Below are 18,427 nucleotides of genomic sequence, written 5' to 3' on the forward strand. Positions count from 1 at the left end.
GTCATTTAGACTCACTGATTTAAAAGTCTGTTGAAGAAAGAATCATTTTCTAGAAACTTTGTGTTTCTAGACATAAAAGCCAGACCACGTAATGGCCACCACACTTGTGAAGAATGAGGTGGGGACTTTGCAGAGCTTTGCTCCTCCTTCTACCCTGAGAAGTCTGTTATTTCCAGAGTTGTACCAGCCCAGGCAGAGAGGTTTGGGGTGAATCCGGTTATGTTCTGTGTGGGAATTTTGGGTAGTTTCACAGAGGAATAAGCACAGGGCTACTGCTCACCCCCCGCTACTCCCACGTGAGAGTATCAGCTCTGCTGCTTCCTGTAGCAAATCCTGTTTGCTCTTTGTGTCCCCGTGTTTAACGCCGCATTGTCTTGTTCTAACAGCATTTTTTCAAAACCATATTAAAATACTCTGTAATGCACCATAATACCTATTGCAAAGAGTCCCCTGGCTGTATAAATTATTACAGATGGTATGAAACTACGTCGGGATTAGCTGTTGACTGCAGATCCAATGCCAGCGCTTTTGTGTCTGCAGTTCCGTGTAATTTAACATGTCAATAGCCTTGCTGGTAAAACACGATAAAATTTTATATGACCATATTACTCATAATGTACTGCATATTTATGTGTGAATGGTATCACTCCTAAACATAAACAGATAGCTCAAGACAGATTTCAGTAAATGACTTTCTAAAATCATGGGGGCTTTTATATATGTATTTTAATAGGGATGTCTCTTTCTTGCAGATAAAATTGAAGAAGCACAAAAACAACTTAATGGAACAGAAGACCAACAGAGAGGTAATAAACAAACCCCAAAAATGAAATGGAAAAAAAAAAAACACCAATGCATTGTGATTCTAAAGGCTGATCCAAAGCCTTTCTGCCTGAACGGGAAGGTGCCATCGAGCCGGGTGCTGGGTGAGGCCCTGAGGCACATCTGTCTGCGGGTTAGGGGCTGTGATCTGTGACCCCCCCAATTCTGCTGAGACACAAAGGCTTGGTTTTAACCACTGGAGTAGCTGCGTCGACCTTGATGAGACACAGCTGAAGCTGTCGCCTTAGGGATGCGCACAAGTTCCTGACTACAGCCTGTGCTAACCCTTTGGTTCATTGTGTGATTTGCCTAATCATTAATAACCGTGTTTGGTTCGTGGCCGAGCAGTATGTGATGGTTTCTAGCAGATGCCGAAGGGGGATTGATCATCGCAGGTTATTTTAAGAAACAGACGACCTGTGACAGATTCAATCTGTGTGTTGGAGCTTGGAAAGCTGGTGGAGAGTCATTGCATTTCAAGGCTGGCTGACTGCGGTGGTACCTGTTTGCTTGTGTGATAAAGCTCATCTGCAGAGGAGCCCAGAGAGACATTGTTGGGGGGGAGCCCAAACAACACCTTGATGGGCTATTCCCAGGCCCATCACGGGAGAGCCATGAAAGGTCCATGTCCACAAGCCCAGAGGAGCACAGGGGCGGGTGGAAATACAAATTAAGGACGCAGAAAAAGAAAGACCCTGTCCAGTCCCCTCTCAGGGCTGTCCCAGCAGCGTCCAGGCATGAAGCCCATCACCACAAGCTATAGGGAGCAGCTCTCTGGATTGCTTTTTGGACTAAGGGCAATCATAAGGGTGTGAGACATGTCAGGGGATGCAGGGGAAGAACCTTATGGGGCTGCACAGCGCTTGTTATGGGATCCCTAGGGCAGGAACCAAAGGTGGGAAGAGGGGAGGGATTTAGGTGACATGGGCAGGAACAGATGTGGGAAGTAGAGGGATAAGAGAATAAAAGGGTCTGTTTGCGTATTAGCAGGTGCTGGCCAGGATGCTTATCTGATGATGATCTGCTCCTGACCAGCAACATCTCCCTGTCTCCTCATTAAACTCCTCGTTAAACATCACCTCCAACTGTTTTCCAGTGAGGGGATCTTTACTGCCTGGGTGTGTTACGGGGGTCGGTGGTGCAGTAGCTGGAGTGAGTGTGGGAGATTGTTAGCAAGGATCAAGCTGGACGAGACAGCGAGTAGGTGGAGTGGGCTGAGGGCCAGGATGGGTTTGGTGGTCTCTAAAGGTCAGCTCTGGGTGTGAGAGCAGCTTTGTGTCTGTAGGAGTGAGAACACAGGGGGACCAGCTTTGTGTGTGTGTCTGCCTGCCCACAGCCTCGAGGGCTCATACATCCAGGTGGCAGCAACTGGGGAGACTGAGGCTACTGGAGGATGGCTACTGGGCAGACTGAGTGTCTGAGCCCAGCTGCTGGAGGGGTACACCTTGGACACATAGATATATTCACATTAATGGGCTCCCATCCTGCTCAGCTGGGGTGGGAAGCAGAATGATGCTGTGACTGAGTGTCTGTCTGGGATCTGTATGTCCAGCCATATATATGTGTATGTATGTGTGTGCTTTGTGTATGTGTGCCTCTTGGAAAAGCATGTTCAGCCTCGCTACTGGTTGGACCTGGGGACACGGAGCAGCAGCAGCTTTGCCTCTCTTGGGCTGCCACATTCAGCTTGAGATACTTTCCTCTAAGCATACCCTGTGTCAGTGCTTTCTCTTCTTCTGGGTAGGCATTCACCTCTGGTGGTAGGGAGATGTTCTGGCCTGTGACACGTCTGTGAACACCGTTGTAAATTGCTGATGCTCTGTCCTGGAATCAAAGTCTATTATCTTTTGAAACAATGAACTTCAAAATTTTTTGGAGATTAGAGAGCTTAAGAAATATCCAAGCGGATCTCAGCAGGGTCCATCTTGGTCCAGCATTCTGCCTTCAACGGAGGCAATAGGACGTACTGTTCAAGGACAGCACATAAGCCTGGCCACGTTCTGCAGTCCATTCCCCTCATGCTGTCCACGGACATTGGATTAGGGATGTTTGCCTCGTCGCTTTAGTAGCTAGACATTTTTGGACCTGTTATCCATTAAGCCTTTTGATTAAATGCTCTCTGCTTCCAGCATAGTCTGGCAGCATACTGCAGAAGTTCACTACTAATCTCATAAAAAAGTACATTATTTTACTTTTTTTTTCTCAATTTCCAACTAGTTTCAACAGGTGTCCCCTGGTTCAAACATTGTGCAATTTGTTAAATAGCAGTTCTATATTCACCTTATCCACTGCCTTTGTGATTTCATGAACATCGTCCGTGTCCCGCTCGCCGTTCTTTTCTCCAAACTCATTACTGGTTCAGTTTTTCAAGGGATGGTTTGATACAAACTGTCTGGTACGGGCACCAGGACTGTGATGTTGCTCTATGTATTTGTGAAAGGTGGAAGAGTTTAAAAAAAAAAAAAGTGTCTAGGTGGAAATAGCAGTCCTTCAAACACTTATAAAGACATTTCAACAAACTAGACTTTCTTCTAAATAGTTTGGACATGGTTTTGTTCTGTGGAACACAGATAAGTGGAACTGTCATCCAAACATAAAAAAACTTGTGTGAGGTATTCCTGTCTGCTCTTGCTGCTGTTGGTCTCACAGAAGTCATATTGGTCTGGATTATTCTTTTGTGATGGACATGTTGAAACTAAAGATGAGCTAACCTCTGCTTTCGGGCGTTTGTTCTCACATGTGGCCCAGTAACACCTTTGCACAAAGGAGATTACTTCTCTACTGTAAACTTAATGGTGTTCTCTGAAAGCGATGGGGTTGCAAAGATTTATGTGACGGTGGCACTTGGCTTTCAGCAACTCAGAAGTCAGAGATCATCACTTAATTTTTGAGTCCTAATCGAAATTCATATGGCTGACAATTGAAAAGTAAATTTCTACACAGAAAATTGATACAGAAATAACTGAGATAATAAGGCTACTCTTTTCAAATGAAAAATGTTCTGTGCGGTTTTTTTTTACTTCTTAAAGATTTGAATAGATAGATTTCTTGGCAATATGAAGTAAAGGAAATTATTTATTTGAAGCTTTAGTGTCTTAAGGCCACTGCAAAAAAGAAAATATATGTTTTGAACTAAACAAGTAAACAGAAATGTGTGCATATTCACATAAGTTATTTTAAATCACAATCCAGTGTATACAGATTCACGTGAATTATGGTTGTTTATTTTGCTTCTTTGTTCATGTATTTTGTCTCTCAGTTCATCTAGATCACTTTAGATTTGTTTACTCCCTATCCAAAATGAACAGGGAATGTAATTTTGTGGGATTTATCATATTAACTACTGCTCTATCAGTACCAGAGCTGTCAGTGGCACAGTATATTTGCAAGGAGAAATTTTTCATAAGTTTAATCATCTGTGTTTCTGCTGACTAGCATTGTGCACTGATCAGTCATAACTTTATACATGTGTGGGATTTAAGTTAAATTTAATTGACTGCTAAAGGATATGTATTTAACACCTCATTTTGCCATTAGCTGCAGTAATCCAATTAAGTCGTAATAGGTCTCTATAAAGCACAGAGAAGACAGTAAATGAACAGACATAGTTTTTAAGTTGCAAACTTAAAAAAGACTTTGGTTATTTAATATATAGTTGCAACTGGAAGACATACTTTTTATTTTTTTTTCTTTTGAAGTGATAGTCACAAATACATTCAGGTTATGGATATTCATGTGACCTGCCACTTGAGGCCAGAAACATGTTTCTCAGGGGCCATCCTTACCTTCCTGCTCACTGAGTATGTAAGGTGGATAATTCTTGTGCCATTGCATTTTCTCTCAGCTTCCCAATTGCTGCAATGAATTTTCAGTAGGAGAAGCTGTGCTTCTCTTTAGCTTTCATGATACCTGCCATGGCTGCTTTACACCCCGGGTGTACCCCTGCTTTGGGGTTGAATTTCATCTTCTAACACACATGCAGGGTTTCATTAGTGTGGTGGAGAAGGTCTTGCTCCCAACGAGTCTTCCACATGATGTTCTTTAAAACCTGATGGTGAGCTTGAACTACAGGAAACTTCTCCTTGAGAAGGCAGTGAAAGCTTTCTCTGATATGGGACCCTGTGGGTGTCATGGGTTGGAAGGCATTCAGCCAAATCTGACTGCTTTGTCTTTGATCTACCACTAGCCATCCGCCTAAGAAAGCCATCCCAAGAAAGTCTCTCTGTCTTCTCCCTTCCAGACTGGTAAAGTCAAGTCCTCTCAGATCCTTGTGATTACCACAGAGGCTTCTGATTTGGTCATCCCCAGAACCAGTTCAGCCACTGAAGGCCAATATGAAGCGCTGTAAGCATTTGATTTCTTCTTTATCTGTTGCAGCAGTTCTCTGCCTGTCACAGCAGTCTGGGTCCCAGGTACATCAGCTCCACCAACACTGTCATTGCATCAGTTAGGGCTAGTGGAACTAACTTGGTTATCTCTGTACTTGGCACCAGTGATGCTAAGGCTGCCATCTAAATCTCTATCTTGGCTTCTGAAACTGTGTAGGGAACTACCCAGCAACACCAAGATTCACCATCTGGGGTCTCTTCTGACTCTTAAGAGTGCCATTCTGGACTCAACTACATCATTTCAAAGAACTGCTTCTTGCTGTGTCACAGCTGAAAGGATCCGTGATAAATGGCTAGATCAGATGGAAGATGAATTTCCTCATTCTGCTTCTCAGTCGTGGCGATTGCTGTGTCCTCAGAGCGTAAGGTGGTCAGGGATGATCTGGGGACACACCTGTGTTTCTCAGCCTCATTGCAGTTTAGACTTGCAGACTGTCATAGCTGTTTGTCAGGTATGAATTCATCCCTCTGAATGAGGGAAGATTTGCTTGTTGTACACCACCTTTCCTTCAAGGTCTGTGCTCTGTAGCATGGACCAAGATCGATGTTCTGGTGGCTATGTTACAGCGCTCCTGGTCTCCCCACCAGAAAAGACACTGTCATAAATCACAGAAAGGGATAAGTTGTCAGTTAAGTTTCAGATCAGTGTGTTACATTGGTCCTCTCCAACTCTGATACAGTGAGTACTTGTTTTGGAGTACCCACTTCAGCTGAAGGAATGAGGTATGTCCTTAAAGTGTGTTACGGTCTATTTAGCGCCTATTTGAGTCTATCATTTGCCTATCAACCAAGATGCTATACTTGCTCACTCCCATCGTTTTCACATTCTTTACAGAGCATTTTCAGTTTCTTGCCTGCTGCTGGAGATGCTGCATGTGGAATTTGAAGATTGTGCTATGTATTCTCCTGCATCCTTTGTGTGGATTTCTAGGTTGCTCTCACCTCTTCCAGAAGTCCAAGCTGTTGTGACAGATCTATCTTGATGATAGAGTTCCCCTCCAGAGGCACCACAAGTTTCTCCTTAAGACAGTATCAGAACTTCACCCAGATCAGTTCTCTTGCCATAATCTCATGCTTTGGTATTAGTAGCACCCTCTTCACTTGCATCCTTAGATACAGAGACATTGTCGTCAGGTCCAAGAGTTTTATCTGACTCGATAAGTGGTTGTTTAAATGGCAGCAGGCTCTGTCCAAACCACCAAAACAGAACCATTCAAAGTTCTGGTCTGGACTCCAGCAAGGTCCAAGCAACTTCTGGAGTGCTGTTGAAAAATACCTGTATTTCTGTCTGCACTTTCAGCGGGTTCTAAACTGTCTCTGAAGCCTTCAGGTGGACACGGCTTTTGGTGGAGCGGCTCTGCAGTCACTGTTTGGATGCAGCACTGAGACTGTCCATTCTCTGGCCTACGTCCACGTGTAACTGTGTGGAACCACCCAGCGTGTGGATATGCATTCGAGCTATTGCAGAAAGAAAGAGTCAAGAAAGGAGAGAGTACGTTCCAGCAGCGAATATTCTCCGAGATGCACAATCCACATGCACATATGTTCCCCTCCCACACTCGCAGTCCCTTCAAAGTAGTGTGTTGGCATGGAGGAGAGGCAGCTGAAATTAAATGCCCTTTACCTTGGTTGCCCATCTGCTGTTTTTTTTCAACCGGAATATTATTTTTCTAGTAAATTGAACGGCGCTGAGATTTAGGTGAGGGAGTTTGTCGTTATAAATGGAAGCATGTGACATTAGTTCAAAAATGTAGATTCTGCTGCAGATTCGTGGAAGACAGATTTTGTCTCTTCTGAGTTCTTCTGAACCCTCCCTACTTTATCATCCCTCCTGTTAAATGAATGCACGTTATTGACAAAATTATAGAGGGAGTTTTGAATCCATTATTATAAATATACCAGCATTCTCCCTAGATAAACAAGACACTGTGTGTGCCTGAACTTGAAGATTGATGCCCTTTTTATGTCGCCACGTCCCAGCTTACGGCCGACTCTCGTCGTCCCACCATCTGGCTTCAAAGGAGCAGCCAGATCCCTTCCCTCCTCTCCCCTCCCTGCTTCCTGCCACCGCACCTCTCCCTGCCAAAAAGCAGGTGAGAGCACGGCCTGCGGGTGATGGACCCCGCTCCCCAGGTCTCGGCTGAGGTCAATACTGTATTCTTTCCTTCAAGGGGAAATGGGAAACTGAATGAGAAAGGGAGAGATCAAACAAAAAAAAGTCTGGAAACGTGGTGCGAAACAAATTTAAACATTTTGATTTACCGGCTTAAGAGTGACCTCATCCTCCACAGATGTTTCCCTGATTTTTTCCTGTAGGTTTGCAAGCATGTGAGCTTTCTGGATTCTTTGCTGCTGTGGTACCCATGTACTGTCACTAGTCCAAAGCATATTCTTTCCATTTGGTATTTGTAGGAAACTGTGCCTTACTTTTTGGGCAAGACATGGAACTGAGATCCAAAGTTTTGTTTGATTCTTTTCATCTTTCTGTCCTTATCTTCAGCAACCAGATGGGCTAGAAATACAGTTGCTCTAAATGGAAGTATTTAATCTTCAAGAGTTGCAAGTTACAGTAGTGTCCCGTTTGCTACTTAACGCTGGTGAGAGGATTATCTTGCCCTTTTCTATTTCTGTTGACTTGCACCAGAGCTACCTACCTTTTACTTTCCAAATGTTCAAAAATACAAGCTAGCAGTGATATCCCATGCAATTCAGTTTTGTGCATTTTCTTGATGTCTGATTTCATGAAGTGTTTGCATCTACATTAAAATATGTCAATACATGTGTCTGAGAGGTAATTTATTTAAATTGTTCTGTGTACGTCAAACTATAAGGCTTTAAATCAAGACTGAATTATCTTCCTAAAATATTTACAGCAGCTAAGACAGTCGTGATTGGCTTAATGCAGGAACTGTTTGTGTCTGCAGCTCATGTCATGCAAGATCTTGCATTTTTCCAAGTCCCATCTAGTTTTAAAATCTCTGGTGTTTTCACGATGATGGAGCATCACATGCAGTTAATAATAACAGTGACGGCTTGAAATATTCTTTCTGTCTTCAGGCACATTCAGTGCAGGGGTTTGTGCCCACCAAGGACAGTGAGAAAACTCCCCTGACTTCTGTGGGAGCAGGAATAGTCTCTGCTATCATTTAACCTCATTTTTCATTGCTTTCGTCTTCAATAGTTAAGCACATTTTAATGTCCTTGTTTTACCAGTGGGAAAAACTGATAAAAATTGAGATGTTTACATGTTCTTTGCTCTGAGAAACAACGTTAGAACATGGGAAGTTTTCTGGCTCCTGTAAACCTCCTGGGTTGTGAGTCAATGTCTCTATCTGTGACTTCTATTTTCATTTTCTTTGGTTAGTACATTTAGTTTAGACTACTAGCAGCTGAAATCTGCTTGGTAAATCCACTGCTGGTGCTAGACACAGCAAGAACTGGTATTGTTTTGACAGGCAGACAAACAGATTTACAGTTTTAAATTGAACATTTCATTCTTTGGAGCTATTACGAGAACTTGGTTAAAGCATTAATAGGATGTTAAAGTAATAGTATTTTGACTTTTTCTGACAAGTATAGCAAGTTTTTTGAGTGACAGTTCAGCAAGAGAGATTCCAACCTGCAAGTGTCATTTTCAATGGGACATTATAAAAATTAACTTTGTAAAACTATTGTTAAACAAGCTTTTTCCTGATGGCGAGTGGAAAGTGGCTGTTCCAAACCATGGTACAGTGTGTTGTGAAATCAGGGGCTATGTTTTCAGATGCAGTAATGTTTTGGGCTTGACCGTGCTTTAATGAATAGAAGGATTTCTTGCAAGTTTCTAAAATGTGAGGCCAGAACAAGCTTACTTTTGTGGTGGGAGGATGCTGAGCTAATGAATTAGTTAATTCACGAGGCATACCTACGCGCGTGTAGTAAATGCAATAGGTTGCTAATTTTAGTTGATGTGAGCTGGGAACAAGCCAGTTGTGGAAATGCAAGATTTTTCACTTGTTCACTTCCTTGTAGTCTGCCTTGCTTATGAGTAATGAGTGTTTTTTTAATGCTTTCCAGATACTCCTTTAGCTCATTTGGCCTTCTTCTGAAGGGAAGGTATAATATATAAATGGATGGTGAGTTGGGTGCAGTGTACGTCTCCCTGGTAGTTACATGCTACTGGCTGACCTGGATGGAGCCTCCTAAAAATGTGGCATGGGTGTATGTGTGGGAGGGAGAAAAGAGAGACTGTGAGCATCTCTGGAAAAGGACAAGCAGCTCCAGGGAAAGCAAGGAGCTCTGAGGAGCTCAGGGGTCTCAGCATTGAGGACCTCCCACTGATGCCAAAGCAAACCTACCCTGGGGGGAGATCCCCATTCCCACCTCTGGCACACCAGAGCGAGTTTCCATGGTTAGGACATTCCTCATGTCTAGATTTCCATTAAATCACCTTCTCCTGCTTTTGTCATGTCCACAGCACCATTTAGTCCTCGGAGAAAGAAAGGCCTGCTGTGTAAGACTTTTCCTACTCACTTTGCCAGAGCTCCTATTCCTTTCTCTGTTTTTAAATAGTATGGTTGTTAGGTCTGAGCTCTTCGCTGCTCTTCATTTCTCTTCAGTTGCTACAGGCAGTATGGAAATTGCTCCATTTGATCCCTGCTTTTCAAATGGAAGATTATATTAAAGAAATGCAGAGAATATGACTAAGGAGCTTGTTCTGTTTGAACATCATTATGTGCAAAGAGAGTTTAGTTAGCATCTTGTTCCTTTCATTTCTGTTTTTTTCCCCTCAGACTCATGTTTGGGGATTTTATATTCAGTATCTCATCCAACCGGATAGCAGTTGCTCGTCGCTGATAACCCTTAAACTGGTTGCTGCTTCATGAGCCATTCCATAATTCTGTTTTAATGGTCTTTCTTTTTCTGTGTGTAAGGGATAGAAGTTGTTCTAATGATTTATTAGCCGAATCCTAACTTCTCAGTAATAAGTGATAATCCTTAACTTGGAAGCAGATAATTTGGTTGTGAAACTGTTCACAACATTGCCTGACGTTCTAGGAAGATTTCCAGATGTCCCTGAGGCATTTTAGTAAATTTCTGGCAACATACTTTCTCTAGCTGGTTATATTTATTCTTACATGGATAACTGGGTGGAACTGGTTTCTTATTAGGCTGTTACTAGGAGCTCATTAATTTGCCTTTGGGGAGGCATCCTGGCTTTTTTCATGTGTTTAGAGTGCCCAGCAAGGAAGAACTTCTCAGCCTAGGAGTGCTGGTGATGTTAGCTATCGTAACGTTATCTTATACTCTTATAAAGAAGATCTTTCTTGATCTCGTTAGCGTAAGGTATTTACGTCCTCACACGCCATCAGAAGTCTCCCCGTCAGGGTTATCTTGATGTGAGTAGCCGTGACTTGAAAAGAAGCCGTGAGAAAGGCAGCCCCGGAGTGCAAGGTGTCATTTACTCTTTACCTGTCCCAAGGCCAAACAGGAGTTGGCAGGCTCTCACCCCTGGGATGAAACTGTATCACGGGGAGCTCCCTGATAACTCCACGCCGTGTGCCTCGGGGCCAAGGCGTCTCGCTTGCCTTATGCTAAAGAGTTATTGCACAATTTATAAAGCTAATCCGCTCTGCCCTCGCTGATGGTGCCGCGGCATTTCATGAGGTGGGTGAGGAGTAGCCCACAATGGGCCTTTCTCGGTGGCTGCACCTTTAGACCCATCATGTCCTTTATTTCACTTACTAGGATGTATATATTCTTGGGGAAGAAACTTTTATGTTTTGAATTAATGAGTGCAATACTTCTGTATCTATTTATCCTAGCTTTGGTCGGTCCAGAAAGTTATTCTGCCCTTTCAGCTTTAGTGTTTCTTTGCAACTCAAACTCCAGTGATAGAGATGCCAAGGCTGGGGTCTGGGTAGCCTCTTCCAAACTCCCATCCCAGCTCTTGACTCTCTGAGGCTGCTTTGAAATATAGGCAGGCCTATTATTTCAGGAAAATGTTACTTAAAGACAAGAAATACTTCTTCCTTTTCCCAGTGTTACCTTCAAAGTGACAATTCATTCCTGGTAATATAGAATTTGTGGAAACAGTAGATTGCATAGTTTGTACTTTACATTTTGTACTAAACTTGATAAAGCAATTTTTGCCTGTTCTTAATTATTACTTGCTTTTGGTAGCCAACAGTATGGGCATTCCTTGGAACGTATTTATTTGAAAACCTCCAAGTTGCATAGGAATAGAGGTAGGTATAAAGCCTCGCCAGCCACATCTGTAGCTACACTAAAGCATCAGGTGGAGCAAACTGAACATTTTTAGATTGCATTGGTTCTGTTGAGATGCCTGTTATTTTTGCCATCAGTGAGATGAAGCGTGCGCAGAATTTACTGATGTGATTTGTTTCATGCTGGAATTTGGGAATGGGAAAAGCAACAAGAAAGCTGAAAAGCAGGATTCCTGGGGGATGCTATTCCCCGTGTAGCCGGAGAGCGCATCATCGCTGTGTGTTCTGATCCAGATGACTTATTCAGATGAAGAACTATAGAAGCATGCAAACAGTATTTTGGGTATAAATGTGAGCAAAAGTACCTTGCAGACCTTCAGCTTTATGTGTTCCAATCTCATAACAACGGAAATTGATGAAAACTGATAAAATGACTATGATAAAAAGGCTTCTATTATAAAGTGACTAGATCTGGGGACAAGGGGAGAGCAGCGGATGTCATTTTTTACCTTAACAAGGCTTTTGACACTGTCACTAGAAATTGATGAAAGCTGTGATAAAATGACTATGATAAAAAGGTTTCTATTATGAAGTGACTAGATCTGGGGACAAGGAGAGAGAAGTGGATGTTATTTGTTACCTTAACAAGGCTTTTGACACTGTCACTATATTCTTGTGTCCAAGTTAGGGTGTTAGGTGGATAGGTGGACAACCAGAGGAGTAATAAGCCTGGTTTCAGGTCTGGATAGGTGGACAACCAGAGGAGTAATAAGCCTGGTTTCAACAGATACAAGTGCAAATCCCTGCACCTGGACGGGAGGAACCCCTGCAGTGAGACCAGCTGGGGATTGACTTGACCAGGGAGCCGCTCTGTCAAATAGCCCATGGTGGTATGGTGGGCAGTGAGCTGGGCATGAGCCAGCAGCACAGCTGGCAGCAAGGGAGGCCACATCCTGGGCTGTATGAATGAAAGTACAGCCAGGAGATCAAGGGAAGGGATTATCTTCCCCAGCCTGGTTTCAACAGATACAAGTGCAAATCCCTGCACCTGGACGGGAGGAACCCCTGCAGTGAGACCAGCTGGGGATTGACTTGACCAGGGAGCCGCTCTGTCAAATAGCCCATGGTGGTATGGTGGGCAGTGAGCTGGGCATGAGCCAGCAGCACAGCTGGCAGCAAGGGAGGCCACATCCTGGGCTGTACAAATGAAAGTACAAACAGGAGATCAAGGGAAGGGATTATCTTCCCCTACTCAGCAATCCTTAGACAATGTTTTAGATACTGTGTCCAGTTTTGGGCCCCACAATGCAGGAGGAACATCAGAAGCCTGGAGTGAGTTCAGCATTGGGACAGCATAACCATCAGGGCTGGAGCACTTCACCTGTAAGGAGAAGTTGAGGGACTGGGGCTCACTCAGCCTTGAGAAGAGGTGTTTTTTGCAGAGGGAGGTTATCCTGAAGATGGAGGGAGGTTATCCTGAAGATGGAGTCAGGCTCTTCACAAGGAAGTACGGTGGGAAGATGAGAGGCAGTAGGAATAAGTTGAAACAAGAGAGGCACGGACTGGCTTGTTCTCCATGAGGACAGTCAAGGAGTGGAAGATGTTGCTTACAGAGGCTGTGTAGACTTTCTCCTTGGAGGTTTCCAAGACCCTACTGGACAAAGCCCTAGGGACCCTGGTCTGATCCCATCACTGGCACCGATTTGAGCAGGAGGTTGGACTATAAATTTGCTGAGGTGTCTTCGCACCTGAATTATCTTGTGATGGATGTTACAAAATACTAATTTTTGAATTTGGGAAATTTACTTAGCTGTAGAGGTACTGGGTATGATTTCTTAGTGTATATATCAATATACATTTTCTCTACAATTGCCTTTAATAGATGAACTTGAGATACACTGATTTTATGGGCTCACCAGGGTGTGATGGTAGAGAGCATTAAAATTTAATTTGACTTTACAAATATGTATGCAGTTATTGAGGTTAATGGCACTACACAAATGAGGGCTGCTGCCACATATTAACACAGGTGCACCTTTCCTGGAGGTTGTGTTCGTAGAACTTTTGCTATTTTGGTTAATAATGAGAAATTATGCTAATACAGTAGTCTTTCCAGTATGAAAACCTGGTGTGAAATGACCCTTAAAAAAGAGAATTGGGGAATGTCTCTCTTGCTGACAGCCCATACAATGCCTATGATGGGTCACATATCAACCCAGAGCTTAGTGATGTCTATTAGAAACTCCAAGAAAAATAATCATATGTTTACAGGCAGTATGAAATCATGAAACTATACTTTCTTTATCAATGCTTTATGGAATGGTCCTGTATTTGCTGATAAGAACAAAAGATGAACACTTGATCCAATCCCTATCAGACTGCTTTAGCCTTTGAATGTCAAAGCTCACCCCTCACCCTTCTTCCATTAATTAATGGCACATTGTGATTTATGTACAGATCAAGTGGTTTTTAAGGACACGTTTGGACTGGTGTTTTCAGCAATAAAAGTTCTTTAGTGTAGATTAAGCCTACTGACAGAGGTTTTCAAATATCGCTGCTGTCTTGGAGCACCCCAAATTCTTAGACTTGCCTCCTGACCTCTGAAACAGGCCGTTGGCCACGTGGCCAACTCAAGAAGTCTGAAGTTAGGCACCTGAAATAAAACCATTGAAATTGTTGCAGACTGACTTTCAAATCCTCTCTATTTGTGCTTAAAATTAGGCACAGCACTTGGGTTAATCTTGTTGAAGTCTTTCTGTTGACTTGTTGACTATGAACATTTTCATAATTGTGTATGTGGTTTATGTAATCAGGGGAGGTTGTTTGGGGTTTTTTTTCCTTTTATTTATGGCTGTACTTAGCATGTAGAAGGCAGTATGCAGCCAAAGAGCTAATTTAATAACAAATGAAAGTTTAGTTATTCCCTGCTACATTTAATGTAAGTTCTGGTGGCCTTATATTTGCTGGCAAGACTTATTTCTTTATCTCATAATTGCGTTCTTTACTTATTCATGGAAACAGACCTAGCGGGGTGATTCATGAGTACTTTCAATAGTTTCGGTCAAATCAAAATTACGTAAGTATCGGATGTAAAGAATAAGAGAATGTTGAATATCTAAAGACAATGGGAAGCTTAGCTTTAATCAGAATTAGATCCTTAGTAATGGTCTCTCTCTTTTGAAAAGCCTTCCACCTTTGAATCCCTACCATTGTTAGGTGTCAGAGTAACCTTTTAGCTTTAAGACATCAATTTGTATTTGAACACTTTCAGAAGAGGCGTGATCTTACTTGCAGTGTCCTGGGAGCAAAGTACAAATTTAGGAGCTAAGGTTTAGGCCCTTGGATTTGAAAATCTGGTCTCTGTGTGTAGGTCTACAGTGATTGTTTGTGGTTTTTTTTAAAATTCTGCAACATAAAGTGAAGACACAAGATTAAAATTATGCTGCTTTTTGCACTGTAGGGGCAGGTATTGGTTGCTTGCTCCACGTTTCACAGGGTAGCACTGGGGAGGGAGCTTGGTGCCTTGCTTCGGTTCCCTCTTATTCTCTTCCTTCTTTTTAAGTACAAGCACGTAGCTCTGTTAGAAGGGAGAGAAAGAGAGTGGGTGTTATAATAACACGTAGGCTTTGAGACAGGCAGTTCTGAAAGTTACTTAAACAAAACCATTGAGATCATTTTGTCAAGACACTGTCTAGTTCACCAGTGAATGGTACGGAAGAAAAAATTAGATCGCTTATACCTTTCCTTTATTTGCTGCGCGAGTTACTCTCCCTGATTGCTATCTACACCATCACACTTGTGTTCTTTTGCTCTATTTCCTGTGCAAAGTGCAGCAGAGAAATTATAGGTGAACACAGTCATGTTTAGAAACATCAGTTTTTCTTGTCATGTTTTGAGTGCAGAATTCATGCTGAAGCAGAGGAATTAAACAGAGAGTCCTGATGGCAAAGCAGAAGAAAGCCAAGCAGGAGGGCGTGAAGGAGATGCCCCGGTGTCCCTGGGATGTGGAAAGTGAGGTGCTGAGCACAATGGTGTAGTTACCTCTCCTCTTGGGCTGGGTCACTCAATCCTGTTTGATGTAATACAGCTTATGAAAAAGGTACTTTTCAGCCACCTGATAGAGGTGACAGCACTTCTCAACACCACCACTTCACCACCTGAGGAGAAAGGGGAGTTACCACTGAAGGATGAGAAGGGCTTTGTGACTGCAGAGGGAGGTGGGCAGAGTGCATGGGGTGGCAGGGAGAGAAAGAAAAGTGGATCAACTTCATATTTTCTCTTCACATGAGGATGTTTTTACATTCGCTTTGTTCAGTGTCAGCTTGAATGTGGCTACAGGGCCCTGGCAAGTCATCATGCTCCCGAAAGTTTGTCTCCTCTGAAAGGCAGAGGAGCGTTTAGCATTCTGGGACTGGTGCTTTCCGCCGGTTTTGTTGTTGCCTCTGGAAATATTGATGCAGTCGATCTTTGTGCAAGCACGTAGCTGCAGATTAACAAACATGAAATGGAATATCTTCAGCATAAACTGGGAATACATGAGGAAGGCTGATACAAAAGGAAGAAAAAGCTAAAAATAAGTGAAATCAAGTTGTCAGGGATTCCTTTTTTTTCCCAAATATGCTAGAAAGGAAGCTAGGAAGAAAAAGCTAAAAATAAGTGATACCAAGTTGTCAGGGATTCCTTTTTTTTCCCAAATATGCTAGAAATCTGGTTGTTAGCAAACATAAGGTGAATATTTCCATTAATAAAAGGATTTCTAAATTATCCAGGAGTAAAGTAGAGCACAGGACATAAACTGTTGTTAAGCCATGTAAAGCCATTGTCAAGAAAGTACATTTTAAAACCGTGTTCAAAAAGTAAAGCGGTAAAATAGATCATGGAAAATTCTGATCTTGAATTCATAATGAATTTATATTTTTAATTGCTTGATCAGTAGATTAGAGATACATTTTTACTTTCTTTAAGCCACATGACATCGTTCAGCTGTATCGGCTTCCAGTTCAGTAGCACGGTGCAGGCTGGGTATGCTTGTTCCTCTGAGCTGGTTGAAAGCCAGGAATGTCAGTTGTTTCATATTCTGAGGCATCAGGAAGCGGCACATTGTTTGTTTGTTCAATTACTGCAGTATGAAACACCCTTGTCTTTTTGTGTACGTTTGTCTGCTTGGATGTTGGCAATTCCTGGTGCTCTTATCTTCTCCTAGCTCTGTGTGATCTGCCCAGCTCTTCCCGTCGCGCTGGGGTACAGGCACCGGCAGTGTGATCGCTGTGGAGGCGTGATTGTGACGGGATAAAAGCTACAGCGTGTGCATAAAAGGAACCCAATTACTTACGCTCAATTAACGTGGCCATGCTTCAGAGAGATCACCAAACCATGGCTAAAAGCACCCTTTTATATAATCACCTTGTTATTTTCTCTTTGATTTGCCTAAAATTGTTGTTTGTTGTTCTTGAAGTAAAAACAGTTGCACTAGGCTATGAATTGTAAAGAAATCACCATATTGATGATAACTTATTAGCGTAAGCCGCTTGTTTAATTGTGGAGCAACAGGAAGGACAAAACATTGTGATGGAGGGCTGCTCAGCTTTGAATATGTTAAATCCAGTCTAATCTGAATAGGTTTTTGGTGGTAAAGCAATAAATGTAAAGTTCATTTTAAGGCTAAGTGAACAATTACAGCAGAAATATCTTTCTGGATGTACAAGAGGAGCACGAAATCCCCATAACCAGGATTCGAAGCCAGTAGTTCCAGCAAGGGATCCTAATGTCTCTTTTATGGGACTGCAGAACGTGACAAAAGGGTCTCCTAGTCTTCACAGTTAAATTTCCTCTAGTTGGGCTGTGAGAGGAATAGGTCAGGTTCTCCAGAACTTCCACGTTTGCAATGCGTTATATGTGATGTGTAGTCTTTAATCTTTCAGTTTCCAAGGAAATCTCCTGAATATCCATTCACCCTAAATGAGTATACGTGTACATTAAGTTGGCATCAAGCTGGAAATGGGACTTTGAACTTCCAAATGTCTGACATCAGCACGCATCTCAGTGGGGTTATGCTTTGGCATGGAGAAAATGTAACGTCTTTCTTTTCCTACTGGTCACTTTGCATTTTCTTCTGCTGGGCAAGCTTTAGGCATTGCCTGGATTTCCTGTGCATGGAGCAGGAGTTGCACCCTGGATTCATCAGCTCCAGTATCTCTTGTCAGACGCACTCTATGCATTGGCTTTCCTCCCAGCACGGTATAGAAGCCAGATGGTGTTTCTGCAAGAGGACGGTCCTCGTGCCACTCAAAGGGGGCTGTAGGCTTGATGGGTACTGGGAAGTCTGTGCTTTCTCCACTTCGCTTCTTGTCAAGTTGACTGTGAGAAATTTGTCCCTTTATGCGTTGTCTGAAGGCTGTTCTTTACCTAGAAGTGCACGTCAGGCTCTGTTGCCGGTACCTGTACGTGCAGGTAAACCTACTGCGTGGAGTTACTCAGTCATGCTTCCCACCTTTTCAGAGGCATCAGTCCTCTAGTCACGTCGGGTTCTTCCTTTGCTTTGAATGTTGGCAATCGGACAAATACGGTTTTGGCTAACGGGCTAATGAATGAGTTGTAAAAGCTTAAGAAAATGGATTTACATCCATTTAATATTTGGCTTCCTCTGCACTACCGGTGGTGGTAGCTGAGGCAGTTGGCTATGTCTGAGTGGATGTTAGGAAAGAAATTTAAAAAAAAAAAAATAATTAACTATCAGAGTAATTATCTCACTGTTGAGGTAAACAAAGGTGAGTAACATCAGGTATCTATTTAAAAAATAAGCTTGTAAGTATCAATGCCGAAATTCAGTCTATATGTATTTTTTTGTTATAGAAATTGGACTCCGTACAAATATAAGTACTTGCTACAAAATTATTCTGCTGAATAATATTCCAGTTCATTTGCTTTTCATCACACCCCTGAAACTCTGCGTGCATACCTGCTTAAAATCAGCAACAAGTGTAGCTAGTAATGAAATAATTCAAATTTAGT

General features: G+C 42.6%; 1 protein-coding gene across 4 annotated transcripts in view; it reads left to right on the forward strand.

Annotated features, from left to right (window-relative positions):
- HIVEP1 (human immunodeficiency virus type I enhancer binding protein 1) overlaps positions 1-18,427 on the forward strand; it is a 128,201-nt gene that overhangs the window by 70,052 nt on the left and 39,722 nt on the right. For all 4 annotated transcript variants that reach the window (XM_014940963.1, XM_014940962.1, XM_014940964.1 and 1 more), the window contains one exon: positions 753-806. In XM_014940963.1, the coding sequence (XP_014796449.1) occupies positions 753-806 (54 nt within the window). The remainder of the gene's footprint in view (positions 1-752; positions 807-18,427) is intronic.

The sequence above is a fragment of the Calidris pugnax genome, unplaced genomic scaffold, assembly GCF_001431845.1.
Source record: "Calidris pugnax isolate Ruff unplaced genomic scaffold, ASM143184v1 scaffold8, whole genome shotgun sequence".
In the NCBI taxonomy this organism is placed as follows: domain Eukaryota; kingdom Metazoa; phylum Chordata; class Aves; order Charadriiformes; family Scolopacidae; genus Calidris; species Calidris pugnax.